The sequence below is a fragment of the Bos grunniens genome, chromosome 15 (genome assembly GCF_055505025.1).
Source record: "Bos grunniens cultivar Pamir isolate PY7600 chromosome 15, Bosgru_T2T1.0, whole genome shotgun sequence".
NCBI classification, from domain to species: Eukaryota; Metazoa; Chordata; class Mammalia; order Artiodactyla; family Bovidae; genus Bos; species Bos grunniens.
The window spans coordinates 17991158-18014500 of record NC_141179.1 but is presented as its reverse complement, the minus strand read 5'-3'; the positions used below and the strand labels follow the sequence as shown (position 1 = coordinate 18014500).

General features: G+C 40.5%; 1 protein-coding gene and 1 long non-coding RNA gene across 3 annotated transcripts in view; one reads left to right on the top strand and one right to left on the bottom strand.

Moving 5' to 3' along the window:
* Positions 1 to 18861, bottom strand: part of RAB39A (RAB39A, member RAS oncogene family) — a 39763-nt gene extending 20902 nt beyond the window's left edge. Inside the window, exons 1-2 of one of the 2 annotated variants that reach the window (XM_086339038.1) lie at positions 18409 to 18833; positions 17238 to 17893 (exon numbers count right to left, since the gene is read on the bottom strand). In XM_086339038.1, coding sequence (XP_086195164.1) covers positions 17854 to 17893; positions 18409 to 18635 — 267 coding nt within the window. In that variant the 5' untranslated portion in view covers positions 18636 to 18833 and the 3' untranslated portion in view covers positions 17238 to 17853. Of the gene's footprint in view, positions 1 to 17237; positions 17894 to 18408 lie in introns of those variants that run through there. The other variant, XM_086339037.1, reaches the window with a different exon arrangement.
* LOC147357376 (uncharacterized) lies at positions 18411 to 19925 on the top strand. Its single transcript, XR_015141807.1, has 2 exons — positions 18411 to 18614; positions 19087 to 19925. It is a non-coding gene; the product is annotated as an uncharacterized LOC147357376 (long non-coding RNA).
* The last annotated feature ends 3418 nt before the right edge of the window (positions 19926 to 23343 follow it).

Here is a 23343-nt window from a genome sequence, read left to right as displayed (position 1 = left end):
ATTTACAGACTGAAAGTAAGGGGATGGAAGAAAGTATTTCATGCAAATGGAAATCAAAAGAAAGCTAGAATAGCAATACTCATATCAGACAAAATAGACTTTAAAACAAAGACTCTTATAAGAGAAAAGAAGGATACTACATAAAGATCAAGGGATCAATCCAAGAAGATACAACCATTATAAATATATATGCACCCAACACAGGAGCACTTCAATATGTAAGGCAAATACTAACAACCATAAAGGGAGAAATCAACAGTAATACAATAATAGTGGACCACTTTCATCAATGGGCACATCATCCAGACAGAAAATTAATAGGGAAACACAGACCTTATGTGGCACTTTATACCTGATGAACTTAATTGGTATTTATAGAGCATTCCATCCAAAAATAGCAGGCTATACATTTTTCTCAAGTGCACATGAAAGGTTCTCCAGGATTGACCACATGCTGGGCCACAAGGTAAGCTTTGGTTAGCTTAAGAAAACTGAAATCATATCAGGCATCTTTTCTAATCACAATGCTATGAAATTAGAAATAGAAGGACTGATGCTAAAGCTACAATACTTTAGCCACCTATAACCAAAGAATCCCACTCCTGGGCATATATCTGGAGAAAACATGGTCCAAAAGGATACATGCACCCCAATGATCACTGCAGCATTGTTTACAATAGCCAAAACATAGAAGCAATCTAAATGCCCATCAACAGAGGAGCAGATAAAGATGTGGTACATATAAAAAATGGAATATTACTCAGCCATTAAAAGAATGAAATAATGCTATTTGCAGCAACATGGGTGGATCTAGAGATTGTCATACTGAGTGAAGTAAGTCAGACAGAGAAGGAGAAATATCATATGACATCCCTTAATGTAGAATCTAGAAAGAAACACTACAAATGAACTTACTTACAAAACGGAAACAGACTCACAGACTTAGAAAATGAACTATGGTTGCCAGGGGAAAGGATGAGGGGAAGGGATAGTTATGAAGTTTGGGATGGACAGGTACACACACTATATTTAAAATGGATTACCAACAGGGACATACCGTACAGTACAGGGAACTCTGCTCAGTGTTATGTGGTAGCCTGGAAAGGAGGGGAGTTTCGGGGAGAATGGATACATGTATATGTATGGGTACATATATGTACATGTATATGTATGAGTCACTTTCCTGTTCATCTGAATCACAACATTGTTAATCGGCTGTACCCTAAAACAAAATAAAAAGCTTTAAAAAAAAGATACATGAGGAAGAAAAGATGCATGAGGTAATATTTTGAAGTTTTGCATGTTTTTATTCTGTTTTCACAGTTGAATGGTCAGACACAGAATTCTTTCAGAATTTTGAAATCTTTCCATTGCCTTCGAGGTTCAATTGTTATTTACAGGAAGTGTGAAGTCAATCTGATTCCTGATCTTTTTTATGTGACCTATTACCTATTATCCCATATCCCTTTCCTGCCCTACTCCAGAAGTTTGTAGGAACTTTTCTGTGGCCCCAGGGTTTAGAATTTCATGACAATGTCCCTTAGGATGTGTCTACTTTCATCTATTGTGCTGGACTCTTCTAATCTGAAAACTCAGGTCCCTACATCTTGGAAGTATTTTTTAAATTGCTTCATTGACCATTTCTTTTCTGTTTTTTTTTCTGTTCCATTTTTCTGGAATGCCTGTTGTGTTTTTATTGAACCTAATGGAACAGTCCTCTAACTAAAAAAAAAAAAATATATATATATATATATATTTTTTTTTTCCTATTTTCTAAGTCTTTGTCCTTTTGTCCTATTTTTTGAGAGACTTCCCCAACTTTATTTTGTGTTTTATTTTTTTCTATTGTGTTTCCAAAAGCTTTTTTTTTCTCAGAATATTCTTTTGAAAAAACAGTATCTATTCTTTTATGATTTCAATATTTTCCTATTTTCTCTCTGAGAAAATAAAAGACAGGGGTTTTTTTGGGGGGGAGGGGTTGTACTTCGGAAACATTCCCTTCTCCCTTATCAAATTTGTTTTTCTGGTTGCTTTTGGCTTCTGTTTATTTCAGTTTCTAGATTTCTATTTTGGATTTCCTAATATTTCTTGTAATCTTTCATTGAGACTAAAAGCCTAACTCATAAGATGATCAGGATGGTTCACTTAGTTGAAGAATTGCTAATGCTGGTATCGTAAGTCTTTCTTCTTGGCCTAGTCAAATTCTTCTGAAATGATTTCACCAATGTTCTGTTTGAAGGTCTGATTGTCAGCATTCTGGAAGCTAAGACAGGGAAGAAGGCTAGACAGTCTTAGCATACAACATGTACACAGTCACTTAAAGTCCTTACTTTTAATAAGGGATCCGAACCTCAATTATGCCTAATCATTTCAGTAAGAGATTCTATGTTTAACTTTTTCAAAGAATGAATTTCTAGTTTTTTGCCGATATGCGGGAAGAGGAAGTCAACTGTTGCATGGAATGGTGGAGGAGATGTGAGGACCCAATCTTTCTTAAACAGATTGACAATCAATGATCCTTATTCAGAAGTATCCCTAATTCAGAAGTATTTGGTGTCACCATTTACTGGGTCTTTAGACAACTCAATGATATATACTGGTTTGATTTTTCGCTTTTCCCACCCCCTAGCTTAGAAGCTAATTTTCTTTAAATTGCTAATTCATGTATCATTCCTCCATCAGATTTTTTTTTGCTGTTGTCTTGTTACCTGTTCTTGCTAGGATCTATGGTTAAAAACCAAAACTGTCACTTTGGTGAGGTTTCAGAAAAAAAGCTAAAAAAGGCATAATTATTCAATCTGCTGTCATTACTGGAAGCCACTTCTTCCAGTTTATTGTTATTGCTTCCTATTGTTATTTCTCTTACTACTGACATACCCTTCATGTCTCAGCATCAAGGACCACATTCTTTCAGATACATCCTCTGAAACAAGCCCTCACCCTACACACAGAAGACAATTTTTCCCTTTGTTCTGCCACCAGAACTTATTTTAGTACTTACCAGCCTTTATTCCAATTATTTATTATCTTTCTTTGCTATGAGTCTGTGAGAAAGATCTCTAATTGTCCCCCAGGGTCTATTCTCCCTGTCTTCTTTTAGTAATAGAACTCCATGAGTTTTTGCTTGCACACAGCAACTCATATAGAAACTATATTTCCCCAGTTTTCTTAGTTAGTTTTGGCATATCACTAAGTTTGGATCAATGGAACATGATAAATTACATGTGCAGTCTGAGGTTCATCTGCTTAAAGAAGCCATTTACCGTAGGCTGCTTCTTTCTCCTTTTTGCTTGTTAGGAATGGCAATGACTGGAAAACCCTGGAAACTGATGCTGAGGCATAGTCACCTAAATAGTCCAGAACTGCTCATGCTGGACCATTAACACAGGGGAGAGAGAAACAAAATTCTGTATCATTTAAGGTACCATATTTGGCCAGTTTCTGAATTGCAATATAGTCTGTACTGTATCCAGTATAGAGACAACATGGGCCTTGAATGTGAGACTACATCTTATTTATTTTTACATCTATTTTTGTATAGTGACTTGTACCCAGTTAATTTAAATAAATGCATAGATTTCCAAGGGTAAATCATCATCCTGATGGATTTCAGTTTCTCTCAAAAAAAATAGAAAGCTAGTTCATAGTACTTTTGAAATTTTAGGACACCATAGCCAGTATTTGCTTGTAGCTTTGCTTAATACCCTATCATTTTGCCTTTTCATACTGTTCATGAAAGAGGAGAGTGAAAAAGCTGGCTTAAAGCTCAGCATTCATAAAACTAAGATCATGGCATCTGGTCCCATCACTTAATGGGAAATAGATGGGGAAACAGTGGTAACAGTGTCAGACTTTATTTTTTTGGGCTCCAAAACCACTGCAGATGGTGATTGCAGCCATGAAATTAAAAGACGCTTACTCCTTGGAAGGAAAGTTATGACCAACCTAGATAGCATATTCAAAAGCAGAGACATTACTTTGTCAACAAAGGTTCGTCTAGTCAAGGCTATGGTTTTTCCTGTGGTCATGTATGGATGTGAGAGTTGGACCGTGAAGAAGGCTGAGCGTAGAAGAATTGATGCTTTTGAACTGTGGTGTTGGAGAAGACTCTTGAGAGTCCCTTGGACTGCAAGGAGATCCAACCAGTCCATTCTGAAGGAGATCAGCCCTGGGATTTCTTTGGAAGCAATGATGCTAAAGCTGAAACTCCAGTACTTTGGCCACCTCATGTGAAGAGTTGACTCACTGGAAAAGACTCTGATGCTGGGAGGGATTGGGGGAAGGAGGAGAAGGGGACGACAGAGGATGAGACGGCTGGATGGCATCACCAACTCGATGGACATGAGTTTGAGTAAACTCCAGGAGTTGGTGATGGACAGGGAGGCCTGGCATGCTGTGATTCATGGGGTCGCAGCGTTGGACACGACTGAGCGACTGAACTGAACTTGCTTAATACCCAGTATCTTTCCATGTTTATCAAGGCAAAAAACTTCATATAAATTCTTCTGTTGCAGTGGTTTGGGTTCATTCCTTTTACTAAGTGTGGCAGTGCAGTCACTGAGTACTGCATGCAGGGGAAAGTTGATTGTCATTGCAGCCACAAGTGTTTGCTGTCAGTTATCAGTACCACTTCTATTGTGTAAAGCTGTTTCTCCTTTTGTTTCTGAATATAGCTGAAAAATAATGGTTTGAGTAGACACAGTAATTAACTTGTATCTATAGAGATGGGAGTGTGGTGGGGTTGTACACAAACAAAATATTTTTCAGGGTAGAAGCTACATGGAGCTGAGGTCAACGTCACTCACTCATGACCAACTCTTGGTGACCCATGGACTACACAGTCCACGGAATTCTCCAGGCCAGAATACTGGAGGGGGTAGCCTTTCCCTTCTCCAGGGGATATTCCCAAACCAGGGATCGAACCAAGGTCTCCTGCATTGCAGGTGGATTCTTTACCAACTAGCTATCTGGGAAGCCGAAAAGTGAAAGTCACTCAGCTGTGTCTGACTCGTTGCCACCCCGTGGACTATACAGTCCATGGAATTTTCTTGGATTTTATTTTCAATTCAACTAATTTACCTTGCTTCCAATAGATCTCTCCTATACAATTAGTTATGCCTTCTCTTCTACTTCTAATTCTCTTTTCAGAGTCTATCCTCCAGTCCTATCAAATATGTCTTCAATTTCATCTCATATTTGCTTCATTAATTTACCTTGCCTCCAATAGATCTCTCCTATACAATTAGTTATACCTTCTCTTCTACTTCTAATTCTCTTTTCAGAGTCTATCCTCCAGTACTATCAAATATGTCTTAAATTTCATCTCATATTTGCTGCATTAACTTTTGATTTTCTACTCCCAGAACCTTTCTGTAGCCCTTAAAACAAGTGAAGGAACATTTTAATTTTGAAACGGAGACCTGACGAAGTCATCTAGAAGCACCAGCAAAAGAGAGGGCTTCCCTGGTGGCTCAGCATTAAAGAATTCGCCTGTCAGTGCAAGAGACATGGGATCAATCCCTGACCCAGGAAGATCCCACATGCCGTGGAACAACTAAGCCCGTGTACCGCAACTACTGAGCCTGTGCTCGAGAGCTTGGGAGCCGCAACTACTGAGCCCAGGTGCCTCAGGTACAAAGTCTGCACACCTGAGACCCTGTGCGCTGCAACAAGAGAAAGAAGCCTGTGCACCACAACTAAAGAGTAGCGACTGCTCATTGCAATTAGAGAAAAACCTGTGCAGCAACAAAGACCTAGCACAGTCAAAACTAAAATAATAACTAATTTTAAAAAAGAGACAGAATCAAATGAGAGAAGAAACCATGAGAGGTTCTCAAATATATTCTAAAATTTAAGGAATTGCCTACTTTCTTTGAAGTGTTCTAATCTATCGATTCCCAAAATCAGTTCAGTTCAGTTCATTTCAGTCGATCAGTCGTGTCTGACTCTTTACAACCCCATGGACTGCAGCACGTCAGGCTTACCTGCCCATCACCAACTCCCAGAGCTTACTCAAACTCATGTCTATCGAGTCAGTGATGCCATCCAACCATCTCATCTTCTGTCGTCCCCCTCTCCTCCTGCCTTCAATCTTTCCCAGCATCAGGGTCTTTTCCAATGAGTCAGTTCTTCCCATCAGGTAGCCAAAGTATTGGAGTTTCAGCTTCAGCATCAGTCCTTCCAATGAATATTCAGGACTGATTTCCTTTAGGAGGGACTGGTTGGATCTCCTTGCAGTCCAAGGGACTCTCAAGAGTCTTCTCCAACACCATAGTGTTGCATCAATTCTTCGGCGCTCAGCTTTCTTTATGGTCCAACTCTCACATCCATACATGACTACTGGAAAAACCATAGCTTTGACTAGACAGACCTTTGTTGGCAAAGTAATGTCTCTGCTTTTGAATATACTGTCTAGGTTGGTCATAGTTTTTCTTCCAAGGAGCAAACGTCTTTTAATTTCATGGCTGCAGTCACCATCTGCAGTGATTTTGGAGCCCAAGAAAATAAAGTCTGTCACTGTTTCCATTTTTTCCCCATTTATTTGCCATGAAATGATGGGACCAGATGCCATGACCTAAGACAACTTTTTCACTCTTCTCTTTCACTTTCATGAAGAGGCTCTTTAGTTCTTCGCTTTCTGCCATAAAGGTGGTGTCATCTGCATAGCTGAGGTCATTGATATTTCTCCTGGCAATCTTGATTCCAACTTGTGCTTAATCTAGCCCAATGTTTCTCATGATGTACTCTGCATATAAGTTAAATAAGCAGGGTGACAATATACAGCCTTGACGTACTCCTTTCCCTATTTGGAACCAATGTTGTTCCATGTCCAGTTCTAACTGTTGCTTCTTGACCTGCATACAGATTTCTCAGGAGGCAATTCAGGTGGGCTGGTATTCCCATCTCTTGAATTTTCCACAGTTTGTTGTGATCCACACAGTCAAAGACTTTGTTATAGTCAATAAAGCAAAAGTAGATGTTTTTCTGGAACTCTCTTGCTTTTTCAGTGGTCCAGTGGATGTTGGCAATTTGATCTCTGGTTCCCCTGCCTTTTCTAAATCTAGCTTGAACATCTGGAAGTTCATGGTTCACGTACTGTTGAAACCTGGCTTGGAGAATTTTGAGCATTATTTTGCTAGTGTGTGAAATGAGGGCACTTGTATGATAGTTTGAACATTCTTTGGCATTGCCTTTCTTTGCGATTGGAATGAAAACTGACCTCTTCCAGTCTTGTGGCCACTGCTCAGTTTTCCAGATTTGCTGGCATATTGAGTGCAGCACTTTCACAGCATCATCTTAGGATTTGAAATAGCTCAGCTGGAATTCCATCACCTCCACTAGCTTTGTTCGTAGTAATGCTTCTTAAGGCTCATTGGACTTCGCATTCCAGGATGTCTGGCTCTAGGTGAGTGATCACACTATCGTGGTTATCAGGGTCATGAAGATCTTTTTGTATAGTTCTTCTGTGTATTCTTTCCACCTCTTCTTAATATCTTCTGCTTCTGTTAGGTCCATACCATTTCTATCCTTTTTTGTGCTCATCTTTGCATGAAATGTTCCCTTGGTGTCTCTGATTTTCTTGAAGAGATCGCTAGTCTTTCCCATTCTATATAATGGGACCCTGGGTTGGGAAACACTATGTATGTCTTGGGTGTTTACGAAGTATATTAGAATATTAGTATTATACTAAAGCTCTGAGAAATCTTGCAAAACCCCAGCATTTCTAACAGTATTTGATCAAGGAAACTTTTACTCAAATTATACCTATTACTTTGAAAAATGCTACTCTGAAGAAAAATGATAAGCAATGCCTAGAATTTGAGAATCTATACTCTTTTTTTTTTTTTTAATGTCTTCTCTTATAGCCAAGAAGTTCATAGTATCTATTAACTCTCATTTGCAGTATTCTCTCTTGATCTCTCCTCAGAGAAGAGGGTTCAGCTCAGGCCACACACTATTATTCTTTTGTATTTCTGAGGCAGGAGTCTGTTATTAAAGCTATCCTTTAGCCTTATCTGTTTCAGGCCATATCGCACTATGTCCTACAAAACAGAAATACATTTGGAAAGGCTGAAGAATCAGATGAAAAACTACTTTTGATACAGGAAGATAATTTAGACAGAGATTCTGACCAATTACAGAAAAAGTAGGGGAAGAAATAGGCATATGCATGCATTCTAAATAGCTTCAGCTGTGTCCAACTCTTTGTGACCCTAGACATTGTAGCCCACCAGACTCCTCTGTCCATGGAAATATCTCCAGGTAAGAATACTGGAGTGGGAAGCCATTCCCTTCTCTAGGGGATTTTCCCAACCCAAATATTGAACCCGGGTCTATCTGTACTGCAGGCAGATTCTTTATGGTCTGAGCCACAACAGAAGGATAATATTTTGTCAAGAAAAGTCACTGATAACTTTTGGGGCCTGGCTTGCTAAAGACCTTTCTCAGGTGACTCTAATGCACTCATTATACCAGTGAAGTGGAAATAAACCTAGGAGAGAAGTCTCTGTTACCCTACCAATTTTTTTGGCATTGTGACATTTTTGATGGTTTATTTATATCTTAGATATTGGTACGAGTGGATGGTCTTCAAGACTTACTCCCAGTAAAAAATAAAATTTATTTAGCATATTATTCCTCAATTAAAAATGAATCATTACCATAGGAAGGAAATAGAAAAAACAAAATTCAGTACATTTTAAGAATGTTTTAAAGAACACTAAGATTTTCAGCCAAAATAAAATAATATGCCACCAAGCCATCTACAGTTTCTCAGTCATGCTTATATACAGAACTGCTGCTGCTGCTGCTGCTAAGTCGCTTCAGTCGTGTCCGACTCTGTGTGACCCCATAGACGGCAGCCCACCAGGCTCCTCCGTTCCTGGGATTCTCCAGGCAAGAACACTGGAGTGGGCTGCCATTGGCTTCTCCAATGCATGCATGCACGTAAGTCGCGCCAGGTGTGTCCGACTCTGATATACAGAGCTATTATCGCTACTTTGAAACTCTTTCACAGCTTAAAATAAAAATATACTTTTAACTTTGAAGTGTACTGGACCTCTGTTTCACATTTTTCTGGAACTCCTATAGCTCAGAATAGTACTTTATTACATGAAGTGATTCCTTTCAGAAAACAATGGGTTTTTAATGATATTTGTTTCATGATAAGTGAGGTAGACTGTGTAGGGTAATAATTTTTAAATAAACTCTGAATTACATATTGTCAGAATTGATTAAAAGTTACTGATGTTTGGAGGCAGATTTATTAGTATCATAAAGTATAGGTTTTGTAGGATTTCACTTCAGAAAGAATGAAAATATTTTATTAAAGTAAAATCTGATGTTCTCTGGTGTGTGTGTGTGTGTGTACCTCAGTATTATTTGAGTGGCTCACCTTTCTTTTCCACTACTTCATAGAACAAACTGGAAGAATGCAGATTTCTTCTAACTCAGGATAAGAATAACTGGCTCTTTAAAACATCAAAATAAATAATCTCTGATCATTCCAAGAAGTTGCTCTTTAAACTTTAAGTAAAATGGCTATGGAGGCTAAGTTGTTAAGAAATCTTTATATGCTATCGAAACTGACCAACAATGGGTAGAAATTTATTCTCTCTCTTTCTCTGAGACTAAGCAAAAGCACTTTTCTTCATGGGAAAACTTTACTGAGTGATCCATATACTGACAACATTACTATTTTTTTTTCTAGCCGTTTCCTTGAAAGCTAAATGTGGGGCCAGGGTGTCAGAATAGGTGGTCACTGACGCAGCATGATGAGAGGAAACTCCAACATCCTTCAGCCACAGATTCACAACTCCACCAACAGGGAAACATTACCTCAAGATGATACAAGGTGGTCATTTTCTTTTAGAACAGAAATACTCCTAGAAGAACCCTTATTCTTTTAATATTTTTGTATCTCTTGGTCTTCCAGCTACTTCTCTCTCTGAAGCTAGGATGGAGAAGTAAGGAACGGCTTTTCAACTGAGATGTGAGGGAAAATAGAAGAGTTGGTCAAGATCTTACTATTCAAAAACAGTAGGAAAGAAAACGTGGGCAAGCACCAAAGGCCCTAAGAATGCATTCTACTTATTTTGCAATTTTGCCTACTGCTGGCCTAGGGTCTTCAAACACTAAAGTACAATATTTAGTCTACTTTATTTACAATATTTAGTTACTAAAGAGGATGTATAATCACCTTCATATACCAATATGTCATTGAGGTTATGGCTACATAGGAGAAATCAATTGATTCATTGAAGAAAAAGGAAATTAAGAAAACTAATCACAGATTTTTGAAATTAATGGCTAGCGTCTTCTTTTTTTAATGGCTAGTTTCTTAATTGTACTGACTATGCAATCACTCAAAATGGCCTGAATGTTCTGAATGGACAGTGAAAATAAATTTCAGCATATAAAAATATACTTGGCTACAAGGGTCATCTTTCTACATTCTGCTACACTTGTTAGAAATGATGCTGGCTTCTTTTTACATATCATTTTACTCTGAAACATGAGAAAGTATACTTTTTGGGGTGACTGCTCACTTTTTTCTTCTGTGAATTTCTCTTTCCCCAAAAGTAGACTCCTACAGAGTCATCTGCTTTGTATGACTCATAAAACATATCTCAATATTTGTATAATTCCTTTGTATTTTATGTGTATATTATCTTAATAACCCAACCCTAGGGGAGCTGACTCACTGGCCAATCAAATATCAATGATATTTTTTCTTTTAAGAATTTGAATAAGAAGCTGAGGGACTGACACAGTCGGGAGCTGACAGCACTGGATAAATGGAAATAGAGAGAAAATCCACAAACACATGTTGTTAGAACACCTGTATGTTCATTGAGATTTTGCTTCTCATGAAATCGGTATCATTTATAATTTATCCCTTATATCTAATCTAATTTGGCTTTATTTCTGTTACTTACAACACAAATAATTTTAATCAAAACACTGTATTATCTGATCACTCAATACAAATAGAGCCCAGCTTTCTATTGTTTCTAATAACTTGGAACTACAGCAGACTGCAATGATTATAGCACTTAACTGCAAACAATCTTTCTTCTGTTACCTATGTAATTATGAGCCCACCAATCCACTATCAGAAAATCTGTATTGACAATCATGAACCACAGTAAGGAGGGTGCAGATCAAATAAAGTTTCCTTAAAAAACAAAAACAGGACTTCCAGGGTGGTGCAGTGGTAAAGAATCTGCCTGCCAATGCAGGGGACATGGGTTTGATCCCTGGTCTGGGAAGATTCCACATGCTGTGGAGCAACTAGGCCCATGCCGCCACAACTACTGAGTCCATGCATCCTAGAGCCTGCATGCAGCAACTCCTGGCCTGGAGTGGTACAGCTACTGAAGTCCACGCGTCTAGAGCCTATGCTCCTGCCAACAAGAGAAGCCACCACAATGAGAAGCACATGTGCTGCAATGAAGAGTAGCCCCCACTTGCTGCAATGAGAGAAAGCCTGTGCAAACCAGTGAAGACCCAGTGCAGCCGAAACTAAATAATTAATTAAAAACAAAAGAAAAACCCATTTAGTTTAGAAAACTTAAATGATCTCTTAAGGAAAAATAGAAAATGTTCATGATGCTTACTTTTAAAATTATGAACAGAAAACAAACCACTTTTAAATATTTACTTCATATGAATGTTTTGAAGTGACAAAGGAGAAAACAGAGACATAAGGGAGGCAGAGGGATAAATAAGGAGAAATAAGCTAAAAAGAAATGAGATCAAAAAAGACACATTAAAATGAAATGAAAGAAGAGAAGGTGGGAGGAAACTATGAGTAGAAACTGACAGATGAAGAGGGTAAAGGAAAATTAAAAAATAAGGAGTTTAAGGAAGGGTAAGACACATAAGGAAGAGAAACATACACAATAGGAGAGGAGCTAGAGGAAAAGGTTTTCCATTGCTCCGAACTTCAAAAGTTTACTTGGTTCTGCTCAAAGAATGTGACTAAAACAATTTGTCAAATGGGTTTCCCCCAAATTATAATACTTAGAACACTACCAATCATAGATTTTCATATTTTAAGAACAGCCCTTCAAATAAATGGTGAAAATGCTAGTTTAATCAAAGGTAAATATGTTTCTTTACTCAAGACTTCTTGGCGTCTTTGATATGAATTTTGTAAGAGAGAAATGGAATACAAGGATTTTCAAACATATTTGATTAGAGAACCCATCCTTTAAAAAGAATCACATGGTCTGAGTGTTCTGCAGAACACACTTTGAGAAGCACTGCACTAGGAGGCCATTATTCTCTGAGCTTTACAACCTCTGGCTGTAATTGTAATACCCCAAAGGCCAGACAACAGGAAATAAAAGGCCAAATCTGGCTTGAAGCTTCAGATTTTCTATCCCCACAGCTAATGTTGCTATATCTCATTTTATCTTCAGATTGCCTTAAACGCTTTTCATGAGAAAAATTCAAAATTTATGTTCTTACATTTGGTGCTCTCTATATGTCTAGCCATATTTACACTTATTCATCCCTATTAATACTGTTAAACAATATTTTTATTTCCTTTCCTGCTAAACTTCTTCCACTATGATGACTGAAAAATAGAAGTGGTGACTGTTAGTTTCACCCAGTGCCTGCAATGCCGAATCCACCTTCCCCTTTCCCTGAGCACGTGGCAGCCCTGCATAAGTGTGGCCTTGTGACCTCTTTCTCCTCCACGAATTGAGAACTGAAGTAATCTGCACCACACTGGCCTCACCTGCTTAAAAGCAACATTCCTTGATGCAGATCCTTTCTTTCCCCTCTCCCTGAACAGGCACACAGTGTGCCTACAACCCAGCTTTGTCCACAGAGATGATGATAATGTTCTAGGGATGGTAGGAAAGAAAGAGAGAAGGCATCTGAATGACGCCCTGGATAGTAAGAGAGTAGAAGGCATCTGAATGATGGCCTGGATAGGAAGAGAGTAGAAGGCATCTGAATGATGGTCCTGAATGATGGACCACTTACCTAGAGACTGTTAAACAAGAGACAAATGAACTATCGTTAAATAAGGCAATGTAATTTTAAGTATCCTTAATTAAACAAGAGAGAACTATCGTTAAATAAGGCACTGTAATTTTAAGTATCCTTAATACAGTAATTTAACATTTATTCTGACTAAAACACAGTTTTAATAACAAAAACTTTAACAATTGAGTATTCAACTCAGTTCAGTCGTTCAGTCATGTCCGACTCTTTGCGACCCCATGAATTGCAGCACGCCAGGCCTCCCTGTCCATCACCAACTCTCGGAGTTCACTCAAACTCATGTCCATCGAGTCAGTGATGCCATCCAGCCATCTCATTCTCTGTCGTCCCCTTCTCCTCCTGCCCTCAATCCTCCCAGCATCAGAGTCTTTTCAGTGAGTCAACTCTTCGCATGAGGTGGCCAAAGTACTGGAGTTTCAGCTTTAGCATCATTCCTTCCAAAGAACACCCAGGACTGATCTCCTAAAGATGCTCACATATTCATCATTTTTCTAAACTTTCGTCACTTTGATTTTGTTCTCTTTTATTTTTTGTGACTAGTTACTGGCTACAAGCATATTAATATATGCTCTGAACTTTAAAAACTAAGGCTTTATTAATTATTACTTTAATAAATTTGGGTAAAAAAAAATGACGAAAAGTGAAAGTTGCTCAGTCCTGTTCTGACTCTTGGCAACCTCATGGTCTGAAATTCTCCAGGCCAGAATACTGGAGTGGGTAGCCTTTCCCTTCTCCAGGGGATCTTCCCAACCAAGGGATCGAACCCAGGTCTTCCACATTGCAGGCAGATTCTTTACCAGCTGGACCACAGGGGAAGCAGATTCTTTACCAGCTGGACCCTGCCCCGCCACCCCCCCTAGAAAAAGATATCTTAAGGCTATTTATATCATAATCATCAGCTCACTATTTTGTTGTCCTGTAACATATTTGTTTATGCTTTTAAGCTATCTCCTAAACTGTCTAAAACCGATTTGTTTTTGTTTATATCTGATCACCAATAAACCTTCAAATAGAATGTAAATGGAATGCTTCCCACAAATTCCTGATTACAGTTAAACAGTATGATTACAACTAATGACAGGGCTATACATTCATGAACTGAATAGTACCTTTCTATGAAACAAATGCACTTACTCAAAATAAGTATCTGTATTTTCTTAGGGGAAGGTACAGAATGATTTAACAATAACTGTTTAATGCAATTTTATGGAGAAATTGTTCTGCTAAATGAGAGAAAAGCAAGTATTTGGAGGCAGCTACTGATATATATATGATTTTAGGAATACATCATTGGTAAAGAGCCAAACAAAATATAGTATGACTCACTGTCAGTAAATGTTCCCTAAATGTCCTTGCATTATTATGAGTGTTACTGTCTGATTTAAATGTGTGTGTGTGCTCAGTCATGTCCGACTCCTTGTGACCCCATGGACTATAGCCCACCAGCCTCCCGTGTCCATGGAATTTTCCAGGCAAGAATACTGGAGTGAGTTGCCATTTCTTACTCCAGGGGAATCTTCCCTACCCAGGGATCGATACCTTGTCTCCTGAATTGGCAGGTGGATTCTTTACCACTGGGCTACCTGGGAAGCCAGTTTAAAAAGTATCTATAAAATAAATGTACATTTTTCTTAAAGGCAATAAAAAACAATGATGTATTTATCAGAAAAGATCTTTAAAATCTAACAATTTAACCATCCCTTACAATAAGTTTAAGAGCTGCTTTTATGGATTAAAGACCTAAATGGAAGACCAGAAACTATAAAACTCTTGGAGGAAAACAAGGGCAGAAAACTCTCTGATGTAAATCGCAACAAGATCCTCTATGACCCACCTCCCAGAGTAACAGAAATAAAAACAAAAATAAACAAATGGGACCCAGTTAAACTTAAAAGCTTTTGTACGATGAAGGAAACTATAAGCAAGGTGAAAAGGCAGCCTTCAGAATGGGAGAAAATAGCAGCAAACAAAACAACTGACCAAGAATTAATCTCCAAAATATACAAGCAGCTCACAAAGCTCAATACCAGAAAAATGACCCAATCAAAAAGTGGGCCAAAGAATTAAATAGACATTTCTTCAAAGAAGACAGACAGATGGCTAATAAAAATATGATAAGATGCTCAACATCACTCATTATTAGAAAAATGCAAATCAAAACCACAATGAGGTATCATCTCATACAGGCCGCCATCAAAAAGTCTACAAACAATAAATGCTGGAGAGGGTATGGAGAAAAGGCAACCCTCCTACACTGTCAGTGGGAATGCAAACTGGTACAGCCACTATGGAGAACAGGGTGGAGATTCCTTAAATAACTGGGAATAGAACTGCCATGCTGCTGCTGCTAAGTCGCTTCAGTTGTGTCCGACTCTGTGCAACCCCATAGACGGCAGCCCACCAGGCTCCCCCATCCCTGGGATTCTCCAGGCAAGAACACTGGAGTGGGTTGCCATTTCCTTCTCCAATGCATGAAAGTAAGTGAAAGTGAAGTCACTTAGTCGTGTCCAACTCTTCTCAACCCCATGGACTGCAGCCCACCAGTCTCCTCCATCCATGGGATTTTCCAGGCAAGAGTATTGGAGTGGGCTGCCATTGCTTTCTCCGAGAACTGCCATAGGACTCAGCAATCCCACTGCTGGACATACACACTGAGGAAACCAGAATTGAAAGAGACATGTATACCCCAATGTTCATTGCAACACTCTTTACAATAAATAAGACATGGAAGCAACATAGATGTCCATCAGCAGATGAATGGATAAGGAAGTTATGATACATATACGCAATGGAATATTGCTCAGCAATAAAAAAAAAAGAACACATTTGAGTTAGTTCTAATGAGGAGGATGAAACTGGAGCCTATTATACAGAGTGAAGTAAGTCGGAAACAGAAACACCAACACAGTATATTAACATATATAAATGGAATTTAGACGGTAATGACAATCCTATGTGCAAGGCAGCAAAAGAGACACAGATGTAAAGAACAGGCTTTTGCATTATGTGGGAGAAGGCCAGGGTGGGGATGATTTGTGAGAATAGCACTGAAACATGTATATTACCATATGTAAAATAGATGACCAGTGCAAGTCCAATGCATGAAGCAGGGCACTCAAAGCTGATGCTCTGGGACAACCCAGAAGGATGGGGTGGGGAGGGAGGTGGGAGGGAGGTTCAGGGTAGGGGGGACACACGTGTACCCATGGCTGATTCATGTCAATGTATGGCAAAAACCACCACACTATTGTAAAGTAATTAGCCTCCAATTAAAATAAATTAATTTTTTAAAAAAGAGTTACTTTTAAGGAAAGTGTTTTAGATTCAAGAAGATTTTACTACATATGCTAATGTTATGCTAAGTCACTTCAGTCGTGTCCGACTCTGTGTGACCCCATAGACGGCAGCCCACCAGGCTTCCCCGTCCCTGGGATTCTCCAGGCAAGAACACTGGAGTGGGTTGCCATTTCCTTCTCCAATGCATGAAAGTGAAAAGTAAAAGTCAAGTTGCTCAATCCTGTCCGACTCTTAGCGACCCCAAGGACTGCAGCCTACCAGGCTCCTCCGTCCATGGGATTTTCCAGGCAAGAGTACTGGAGTGGGGTGCCACTGCCTTCTTAATTATTAGTAGTTGCTAGAAGTTTAAAGTATAAAGTTATGGTATAGAAGTTAAGGTATAAAGAACATGTTTTTACTATATTCACTTTAGTGGCTCAGAGGGTAAGAAGTCTGCCTGCAATGCGGGAGACCTGGGTTCGATCCCTGGGTCAGGAAGATCCTTCGGAGAAGGAAATGGCAACCCACTCCGGTATTCTTGCCTGGAAAATCCCATGGACGGAAGAGCCTGGCGGGCTACAGTCCATGGGGTCGCAAAGAGTCGGACATGACTTAGCAACTTCACTTCACTTTAGAGGGTAGAGCAAGATCTACTGTAAATGCTTTTTACTGACCATGAAATATCTTAATGTTCATCTCTGACTGAGATCACAAGTGAATGAATTTGCTGTCAACCTTACAGTGGTAAAACTGTAATGAATCTTAGAGATCATAATGACTCCATTTTACAGATGAGGAATTAGAGTTTGAAAAATTATTTTAAAGGAGGCTCTTTCTCTTTTTCTCAGAGAAGTAGGCTGATCTCACTCAGAACGGGTGTTGGATGGGGTGAGGGGGAGCCATGTTTGGGAAGTATGGTTAAGAAGTACCGATTCCAAAAGTAGAAGACTACCAAATGTTTGCTTTAATGAGTTCCAGTTGATAATAGAACCTTAAAAGAGTCCCAAACACTACAATATATCAGATCCCTTACCCTCCTCTAAAAAAAAAATGTTCTTGAATCCTAAAAATTTTAAATGTGCTTCATATCTGATTCCATCTTAAATATCTAGGAAATGCATACAATTTACATTTAGTTTTTATTTGGCAGTCACTTTTGTGAAATCCTTCAGGGTTTCAGTGAGCATGGAGAATGAGACTATTTATTTGTATTCCTCCTCCATGTAGAAAAGTATTTCCTGATCTATTATCACCCTGGAACGTTAAGTACCTATTATAAATAAAATAAAGGAAAAGTTCCTAACAAATCTCAGTATGTACATCTCTCTTTTCTCCATCAAAGCACCAGCGATGACAAACTTCTAAAGACAACTCAATCCTTAAAAAACAATAACAATGAAACAAACAAAAACTCCTCAGTTGTGACTGTGTCCTTGGTTGCTGTACAAAACACACTCTCACGGGTCCTGGCCCTGTATTTCTGATGACCACATTCGGTGCTGTGAGATATTCAGACCATTACCGCATTCATCTCCGTCTGCACGGTGCCCAATGAGCTCATGCTGTAATCTGGGCTGGAGCACTGCTTGCTGTAAAGCTAAACGAATCAATCACGAATCTGGGAATCCTTCTATGCAGTTCTCCGGGGCTGCATAGATGGGAAGCTGCTCGGTCAGAGGAGGAAAAGTGGAGCTTGGAGAAGGGTAGCCAGGTCAGGGCGTGCGCAGCGAGGGACGCTGAGTTTGGGGAGAAGGCAGCAGGGGAACCGAAGAGTTGGGGATTAAAATGCCAGCAGGGCCAGAGCGCTGGGTAAGAGGGGCTGGTGAGGGTAACCTGGGTTCAGGCGGGAAAGGAAAAACGGAAAGGGGGCGCAGGAAATGGGAGCCAAAGAAAGAAGTGAGAAATTGCGGAGGAGGAAGTCGTCCCTGGAAGAGGAGGGGCAAAGGGGAAGCGAGAATGGAGTGTTTGCACTTTCGAGAGGGAAGGGCCAGATCTACTCCCGACTCGGGCCGGTGCAGCCAACGCTTAGGGAGGGGGCCCCAGGCGGACGGAGGGGGCGGCGCGGTCCCTGGGGGCGGGGGGGGGGGGGGCTCCCAGCGCCCGGGGTCCTACCTGAACCGTTCCTGTCCCGCCGTGTCCCAGAGCTGCAGCTTTATCCTCTTGCCGGGCTCGATCTCCAGCAGGCGGGAGAAGAAGTCCACGCCGACGGTGGGGTCGCAGGCTGGGGAGCGCAGCCCAGGAAAGCGGCCCTGAGTGAAGCGGTGCAGGAGGCACGACTTTCCCACGGTGGAGTCCCCGATGACGATGAGGCGGAACTGGTAGATCCAGATGGTCTCCATCGCTCACGTGCCCAGCTGACTCTAAGGCCGCCCCACCCTCCTACCCGCCGCCGGGCAAATAAAGCGGCGGGAACTGTCCGTTCAGCACCTCCCCGGCGCCCGCCAGCCGGCTTCCAGCATATTCCTGCGGCTGCGGCCGCCACCAGGTCCCCGCCCTCTCTGGAGGGAGAGGCGGGGCCCGGCCGGGGAAGGGGCGTGGCTTCAGGCCAGGGGGCGGGGCAGGGCCTTGGGGAGGAAGCGGCGGGGCGGGCGGGGGGCGGGGGGCGCGGAATAGTCTAGCTGCTCGCGAATTCCCGCCCCCGACCTCTGTAAATCAGTTTTCCCCAAAGCTCACTGGGCGCTTTGGGTGTGGTGAAAGGACGTGACAGCAGCAATGACCAATGAAAATGAAACAAGGTCTCAATTCTGGGAGGGTCAGCCAATGAAAAGTGAAAATCATTTTCTTTTACAGGCGTCAGGGCGGGCTCGTCAGATTTCGGCTCTGATTTTTGAAAATGTGGTTTCCACTTTCATCGGGTTTGACCAGCTCTGTGACCACTGTTGCTGAACCAGATATCTCTTCGCGGCTGTCTCCATCCTTGTTGACTGCCACCTCCCAGGTGTTCTAAGGTGAAGGAGTTGAGAGCAAAGTTGAAATAAATTTGCAGAGCAAGTTCTGGATGCTTCAATCAAGGACGTTGGCCGTTGCTCATGCCACCACCGTCTCTTCCTCACTGCTTTCATTACTACGGAAAAATAAGAAAAATGCCAATCGCCTCCATCGTCTCTAGGGCCCTTTAGTTTGGGGAAGGAGAGAAGGAAAGAAAATGAAATAGTGAGATGTTCATAAAAGCTCCCATTCTTCTCAGTCTCTGTTCTACATACATGTCGGAAAAATCCCATAGTGTTCTCTACTTACCTTGTTTCTGGTCAGGAATCTGAGTAAACAAAGCACACCTGAATTCTGGCGAGATTCTCATGCCTTTCTTCAAACTGGTTAATAATGAATTCAAGGTTTATCTTTTAAAAGTTAAGCAGTTTTAAAGTGAATTTTTGTTAAAATAGAATTTTAACAATTCAACTTTTTTCTTGTCCACATCCAAACTTATACTTTCGTTATTCAGCTTTACTTCCTTTCTTATTTAGGAGGAATAAGTTTTGTTTTCAAAGATATGTTTAATCCTTTTTAAAACCTTTTTTTTGAAAGTAGTCTTTATTTCATACCATTTATCCCTCAAATCTCCCCATTTCCAATTGTTTGTACTTCCAAAGGACATACTCAAATAATCACAATCCTGAAACCAAGCAAAACATCTTTCTATTGTGTCTTTTCTTTAGATTTTTGTTTTGTCCATTTTTCTCCTTTTCAAATGTTTAAAAAAACTATCTATTCCCATTTCTTACCCACCAGTTAATCTTCAGCCCTCTGCATGCCCAATATGTACCTGATATTGCTTTTGATAAGGTTGCCAGAGACTTTCCAACTACCAAATCCTCCTCACCCTGAAATGGAGCAGGACTCTGTGGTCCTTGCGCCTGCCCCATCATGTCCTCTGCCTGCCTGTTGTCTGAGGAAAACTTTAGCCAAGGAAAAGGTTTAATCAGAGAAGTGAGAAATGCTGAAACAAAGGAAAACAAAGGAAACTAAATAATAATAATGTAGTCATTAAGCATAGTCAAGGACTTTTAGCTTTTTCTCAAGGGCTATAGATAATATTATGAGCCATATCCTGTGAGCTGTCTTATAGATACTAAAACACCAGGTGGGGAAGTTAGCTACATGATGGCCAGCCTGTACCCAGGACATGACCTGCCACAATTCCAAGAACTGGCCGCAAAGAAATGGGAACAAATGAACCTGGAACTAAAGATTAACTGTATCTAAAACAACCAAGTCAGACCACTGATGACCGATTTGAAGATAACTGTTAGCGATGACTGTGCTGTTTCTGCCTTAGACCCTTATCTCTCTATAAAAGCTCTCACCCACTACTTGTCGGGAGTGGGGAGGATAGTCAGCCTTTGCACAGATGTGTCCACCACCCTCCCCCAGTCCAGTTGCCAGTGTCTGAAATAAAGCAAACTTTCCTTTCCACCAAGCTGGCCTATTTCTTGGCTTTTGAGCATTGAGCAGCCAGACCCGATGACTCCCCACCCACCACACCCTTTTGGTAACAACCTCATCATTTGTCTTTAGTTATTCTTGACCCCTCTGTAGTTTTTGTTGATTAAACTCTTTGGCTGAAAGCTAATTGGCTGACTCAACTCTTAAAACCACAGTCTTCTTTCTTCTAGTCCTTCTCCAGTTAGGGATGGCCAAATGACAGAGATGGAATCAATGAGACATAAAGCTTTTGTTTTTCTGATGACAAAACCCTTACTGGCCATCACTTTATGGCCTTTCTTTTTCCTTCCTACCTGGAAAATGTAACATCCATGTGTGACCATAGAGGTGAAGGCTAGATGCTTCAGATGGTGGTAGGAGAGAGGAACAACCTGAGACCCTGATGGAGTTGTTGATCTGCGGTACCAGTTCTGGACATCTTCTTGTTTGAGATAAATTAATCAGTACCTGTTTAAGCCAGTGGTGATTGAATTTTCTATAAGTATAGCCTAAAAGATGTCCTTTTCATTATAGGGGACTGGAATGCAAAAGTAGGAAGTCAAGAAACACCGAGAGTAACAGGCAAATTTGGCCTTGGAAGACGGAATGAAGCAGGGAAAAGACGAATAGAGTTTTGTCAAGAGAATGCACTGGTCATAGCAAACACCCTCTTCCAACAACACAAGAGAAGACTCTACACATGGACATCACCAGATGGTCAACACCAGAAGCAGATTGATTATATTCTTTGCAGCCAAAGATGGAGAAGCTCTATACAGTCAGCAAAAACAAGACCAGGAGCTGACTGTGGCTCAGACCATGAACTCCTTATTGCCAAATTCAGACTTAAATTGAAGAAAGTAGGGAAAACCACTAGACCATTCAGGTATGACCTAAATCAAATCCCTTATGATTATACAGTGGAAGTAAGAAATAGATTTAAGGGCCTAGATCTGATAGATAGAGTGCCTGATGAACTATGGAATGAGGTTCGTGACATTGTACAGGAGACAGGGATCAAGACCATCCCCATAGAAAAGAAATGCAAAAAAGCAAAATGGCTGTCTGGGGAGGCCTTACAAATAGCTGTGAAAAGAAAAGAAGCGAAAAGGGAAGGAGAAAAGGAAAGATATAAACATCTGAATGCAGAGTTCCAAAGAATAGCAAGAAGAGATAAGAAAGCCTTCTTCAGCGGTCAATGCAAAAAAATAGAGGAAAACAACAGAATGGGAAAGACTAGGGATCTCTTCAAGAAAATCAGAGATACCAAAGGAACATTTCATGCAAAGATGAGCTCGATAAAGGACAGAAATGGTATGGACCTAACAGAAGCAGAAGATATTAAGAAGAGATGGCAAGAATATACAGAAGAACTGTACAAAAAAGATCTTCACGACCCAGATAATCACGATGGTGTAATCACTGGCCTAGAACCAGACATCCTGGAAAGCGAAGTCAAGTGGGCCTTAGAAAGCATCACTATGAACAAGGCTAGTGGAGGTGATGGAATTCCAGTTGAGTTATTCCAAATCCTGAAAGATGATGCTGTGAAAGTGCTGCACTCAATATGCCAGCAAATTTGGCAAACTCAACAGTGGCCACAGGACTGGAAAAGGTCAGTTTTCCTTCCAATCCCAAAGAAAAGCAATGCCAAAGAATGCTCAAACTACCGCACAACTGCACTCATCTCACACGCTAGTAAAGTAATGCTCAAAATTCTCCAAGCCAAGCTTCAGCAATATGTGAACTATGAACTTCCAGATGTTCAAGCTGGTTTTAGAAAAGGCAGAGGAACCAGAGATCAAATTGCCAACATCTGCTGGATCATGGAAAAAGCAAGAGACTTCCAGAAAAACACCTATTTCTGCTTTATTGACTATGCCAAAGCCTTTGACTGTGTGGATAACAATAAACTGTGGAAAATTCTGAAAGAGATGGGAATACCAGACCACCTGATCTGCCTCTTGAGAAATTTGTATGCCCGTCAGGAAGCAACAGTTAGAACTGGACATGGATCAACAGACTGGTTCCAAATAGGAAAAGGAGTGTGTCAAGGCTGTATATTGTCACCCTGTTTATTTAACTTCTATGCAGAGTACATCATGAGAAACGCTGGACTGGAAGAAACACAAACTGGAATCAAGATTGCCGGGAGAAATATCAATAACCTCAGATATGCAGATGACACCACCCTTATGGCAGAAAGTGAAGAGGAACTCAGGAGCCTCTTGATGAAAGTGCAAGTGGAGAGTGAAAAAGTTGGCTTAAAGCTCAACATTCAGAAAATGAAGATCATGGCATCTGGTCCCACCACTTCATGGGAAATAGGTGGGGAAACAGTGTCAGACTTTATTTTTCTGGGCTCCAAAATCACTGCAGATGGTGACTGCAGCCATGAAATTAAAAGACACTTACTCGTTGGAAGGAAAGTTATGACCAACCTAGACAGCATATTCAAAAGCAGAGACATTACTTTGCCAACAAAGGTCCGTCTAGTCAAGGCTATGGTTTTTCCTGTGGTCATGTATGAATGTGAGAGTTGGACTGTGAAGAAGGCTGAGCGCTGAAGAATTGATGCTTTTGAACTGTGGTGTTGGAGAAGACTCTTGAGAGTCCTTTGGACTG